The 4,413-nt window shown below is 31.9% G+C and overlaps 1 protein-coding gene across 1 annotated transcript; it reads left to right on the top strand.

Moving 5' to 3' along the window:
- The first annotated feature begins 224 nt into the window (after positions 1 to 224).
- LOC145943635 (thymidylate kinase) lies at positions 225 to 1,407 on the top strand. Its single transcript, XM_083051301.1, has 2 exons — positions 225 to 420; positions 698 to 1,407. The coding sequence occupies exons 1-2, from the start codon at positions 291 to 293 to the stop codon at positions 1,195 to 1,197; spliced, it is 630 nt and encodes a 209-aa protein (XP_082907427.1). The 5' UTR covers positions 225 to 290; the 3' UTR covers positions 1,198 to 1,407.
- The last annotated feature ends 3,006 nt before the right edge of the window (positions 1,408 to 4,413 follow it).

Genomic DNA, 4,413 nt, shown 5'->3' on the forward strand with positions numbered 1-4,413 from the left:
TATTATAAAAAATCCACGAGCAAATTTTGGCCACTCGCAAAAATAAACTTTGCTTTAAACTTTTTATCACATAAAGAAAGATTGTAAAAGGATATTTTAATTTTTTTTTAGAAAATTTTATGCACGCTATTCACACGACACACGAGAAATCATTGGAAAAATCTGCATTCTTTCCGCTAGATGGACGTAGCATACAGACTTGTGTTTAAATCACTGAATCATTGGTCACTAGCAGAAGTAATTCATACATTGGATAGGCCGGCATCAATGAACGCGCGATATCTCTCAACATGCTTAGTAAACGCGGTGCACTGATAGTTTTGGAGGGCTGCGATCGAGCTGGGAAGTCGACCCAAGCGAAGATGTTGATGCACGCTTTGAACTATCTACAGATCCCCGTGAAATCCGAGGGTTTTCCTAGTAAGTTACATATAAACAAATCCTCTGGCTCGCAAGGTTATGTTTAGGTTATTTTGCGCGGGAAAAGATGTTTTCGCTATTAATTTAACAATTGATAAAAAATATTAACAAATAATAATTCACACGTCAAATATGATCTCTCGTTATTATTTTTATAATCAAGTCAGCATCGTAATACGTTTTATTTTCAATTGCATTGTTGCTCTGCAAATGATATAAAGTAATATAAACTATGTAATGATTGCGTTTAAAAAAATATTGTATTTTATTTTTACAGATAGAAAGACACCTATTGGAGGTATCTTAAACAGTTTCCTGTCAAAAGAGATCAATTTACCACCAGAAGCAGCTCACTTGTTGTTCTCTGCGAATCGATGGGAGTGTAAAGAGGACATTGAGAAGACACTTTTGTCCGGTGTTACTATAGTAATGGACAGATACGCAGCCTCTGGTGCTGTATATACAGCAGCCAACACTGGCAGAAGTCTAAACTGGTGCCAACAACCTGACATGGGGCTTCCAAAACCAGATTGCGTAGTGTTACTCAAGGTGTCCAAGCAACAGCAAGAACAGCGTAGTGACTGGGGAAAGGAAAGGTTCGAGCATGACGAATTTCAGCAACGTGTCGATGCTAATTACGAGAAAATACGGGACGATACTTGGATCTTTGTAAACGCGGATCAAAATGAATATGCTGTGCACGACGAAATACTGCAGAAAGCATTATCAATCATCGAAGAGGTTCAGTATCGTAATATAGAGATATTAAATAATTGAAGGTATTGATAAATTTAATTTTATATTTCTATTTTGGCAAGGAATCACTATATTAGTAATTCTTTGCGATACTTGCTACAATCTTTAATAAAATTTTGATAAAATAAATAAATCTATTAAATAAATATCTATTTTAATATCTGGAAGTTATAAGTAAAATAATCTCTGGGCTTTATATACTTATTAACTAAACTAAACTACTGTATAAATCTTGTTGATTTTTCTATTTAATAGATTTATCATTATCAGATATAGATATATATATATATATATATATATATATATATATAATTATAAACAAGATATGTATTGTTAAAATTAAAAAAAAATAGAAAAATTTTAATTATATATATATATAAAAATGCAATAAGTAAATTTAGATTGCGTATGCTTAATTTAAAAGCATTTATTTCATAAACGTTTAGATGTAAAATATTTTGCTATAGCATTTATTGCGAAGTATAATAAAGCTGTTTTTACTAATAAAAGCAAAATCCGAGTATATCACGTTACGCAATTTTTCATGCAAATATAATTTCACGCTTATCATAATAATAAGTTGCCGAGACGGGGATTTTCTTTTTCCATCTGAATTTGAATACAAATCCGGTTTTCATCTTTAGAAAAGTCGACATTAAAGAACGAATCGGGGTCGCATGCGTCTCTCGGAAAAATTCAGACATATCGCAGAGAGATGCGACTTCCTCCTACCATCTGGTCTCGGTCTCGGTGAAATAAAATACGCGCTTTCCTGAATCGGATCGCGCACTTTGCGCGCGCGTTTACGCTTGGTTTCTCACGAGATACATCTCGCTCATTCTCGGCACATGATTGATGACGCGACACGTTAGATATTGTACTATAAATAAACCTCTACAAGAAATAGAAAAATGCGTTTGGCTATAAATAACAATGTATGAATGAAAAATGAGTGCTATTACGAAGAAGTAGATTGAGATTCACACAAGTCCGTAACTATAATTGCATCTTAAAGAACTCAACTCGATAATAAATTGTCGTAAAGTCGTTAAGCAGTTATTAAGTTCTATTAAAAGGAAGAAGCATCGAGAGAAGAAATAAGAGTTTTATCTTACGGAAAAATAAAGTCAAAAGCCAATAGCTGATTTATCTTCCTTGCCCTTATCCTCTTAAAGAAATATAATTCGCTTTGTTGCGCTTGTAAATTGCACAGTAATCATTTGCAAAAACTGAAAACGAGATTATAGCAACATAAACTAACTTATATCGCTTCATATTACGTCATCATAATCTTTTTCATAATATAGATGAAAGAAAATAATAAATAAAAATTGAAAAAATGTAATAATTAAAATTTTGATTTTTGTTTCTCTTCTTACGTAATTATATATTCTCTTATATTAGATATTTTGCTTGATATTTTGAATTTTCAGAATTTACATTTTCTCAGTTCAAAGATCGTCAGATTTCCTTGAAATCATATTCTCAATTTCAATTTGTACCATCTATTTACTGTTCCTCTAACTTTTCTGACTTTCTGAAAATTCAAATATTACAATTTAAAGTCCCCAAACTCAAACAAACATCGCGATTCTTGCGACTTCCATTTCGTCGCTTCTCGCATGCTCTCAATCTGCTGCTTTTCACATTTTCATTTGTTTGCTTTCTTGTTTGCTCGATTTATTCGCATATCGGATTCCTATTAGGTATATATGTAATAGCTTAAAATTTAATTATTAGCGAAAACAAAATCCCGCGAATTTACAAAAGATAAATACATATAACATAATTTTGAGAAATATTTAATTAAAAACTGCTAAAAAAAAATAAAATTTAGTAATATTTTAATGCGAAGAAATTCACTCTTAATCTGAAAATATTCCCCGGAATCTACTACGTTCATATACTCGAATGATAACGAACATGATAAACGGAAATCGATTATGTTGAGTGCGACGGTTGCTAAAGATGGAGAATGATAAATTGTATCACTTCCGCAGACGAGAACATGTATTGTGCGATATCTTTTGCATATCGTACAGCTAGAAGCGAGCGCATAAAATGTGTTTATGGAAGCGTTTACTCAAGCGAGAAAAAGATATTCGAGTAATTTATATATTATGTATATGTACAACCCGATAGATTATAAAAAAATCCGAGTTGACAGTGATGGATTTACGCTGAATCCCTCAGGTATTCCAGAATGAAGGGACTTTTTAATTAATACATATATAAGAGAACAAGCTAATTTTTTTTCATATACTCTTAAAATTTTTTTACGTCTTAATGCGAATTTGATAAGAAAATTATTTTGTTGAATACTTGAATAGAATAATTGTAAATTAATTTATTAAAAGTTGATCGATCTTTTAAATAGATTATAATTATATAGGCAGGTAATTATTTAATTATATATTCAGATTGTTTAGCAAATAATACATATTTAATTAGTTACTTAATACTATTTAATAATTTATATATATTTTTCTTAAAACATAAATATTTCATTGTTTAGCAGAATATAATATGTAATAAATAAATTTTTTATATTAAAAATCGATGTATTTGTGTCCATTATTCTCTTTGCATTCTTTTAGTTTATCTAACAATACAAAAATGTTTTTCTTCTAACGTCTCTTAAATTTGGAGGAAATTGAATTATTTGAAAATTATCTCTCTTATGTGCTACATTTTCAAATCTGAAATAATCTATATAAAACACCTACGCTGCTTTAACGTAAGATTTCTCCACTGGGTTCTGGTTGTGAATTATTACGGTTCTCTGTGACGACATGCCATTAATCCGTCAGCATCATTCACGCGCAGCGAAGCGTCTCGGGATGGTATACAAGTCGCATTATTCAAGAGTTAGGGATGTCAACCGGGAATCATGACTCTTCGAAGCCTGTTACGAGTCCTTGGACGGGCGCAATTTTGTTTCCTACGGAAACGCGATTCGGGAAAATTGCATTCGACTAAGAAATCCGGCGAAAGGAGTACAATGGAGTTTCCAGACGGAATTAATGATTCCGGGGCGATGTAATTTTCCACGGAAAACGCGAATTGGGATTTGGGATGGGACGCGATTTCGTAAATTATATTCAGGCAATCCCTATTAACTCTCGCTCGAGCTGTAATTGTTCGCTCAATTAATATTGCAAGAAAGTGCGACTCTATACGGAGAAAATTACCTCTAATTATATATATTCTGCCAAAACAATTCATAGAGAGTCTCTT

Source organism: Prenolepis imparis, unplaced genomic scaffold (genome assembly GCF_030444845.1).
Source record: "Prenolepis imparis isolate NDT839.2.m4 unplaced genomic scaffold, iyPreImpa1.0 SCAF_12, whole genome shotgun sequence".
Classification (NCBI taxonomy): Eukaryota; Metazoa; Arthropoda; class Insecta; order Hymenoptera; family Formicidae; genus Prenolepis; species Prenolepis imparis.

Coding starts and splice junctions, on each gene's coding strand:
- LOC145943635 (XM_083051301.1), top strand. CDS start 291: ATGCTTAGTAAACGCGGTGCACTGATAGTTTTGGAGGGCTGCGATCGA. Junction 421..697: donor GAAATCCGAGGGTTTTCCTA/GTAAGTTACATA, acceptor TTATTTTTACAG/ATAGAAAGACACCTATTGGA.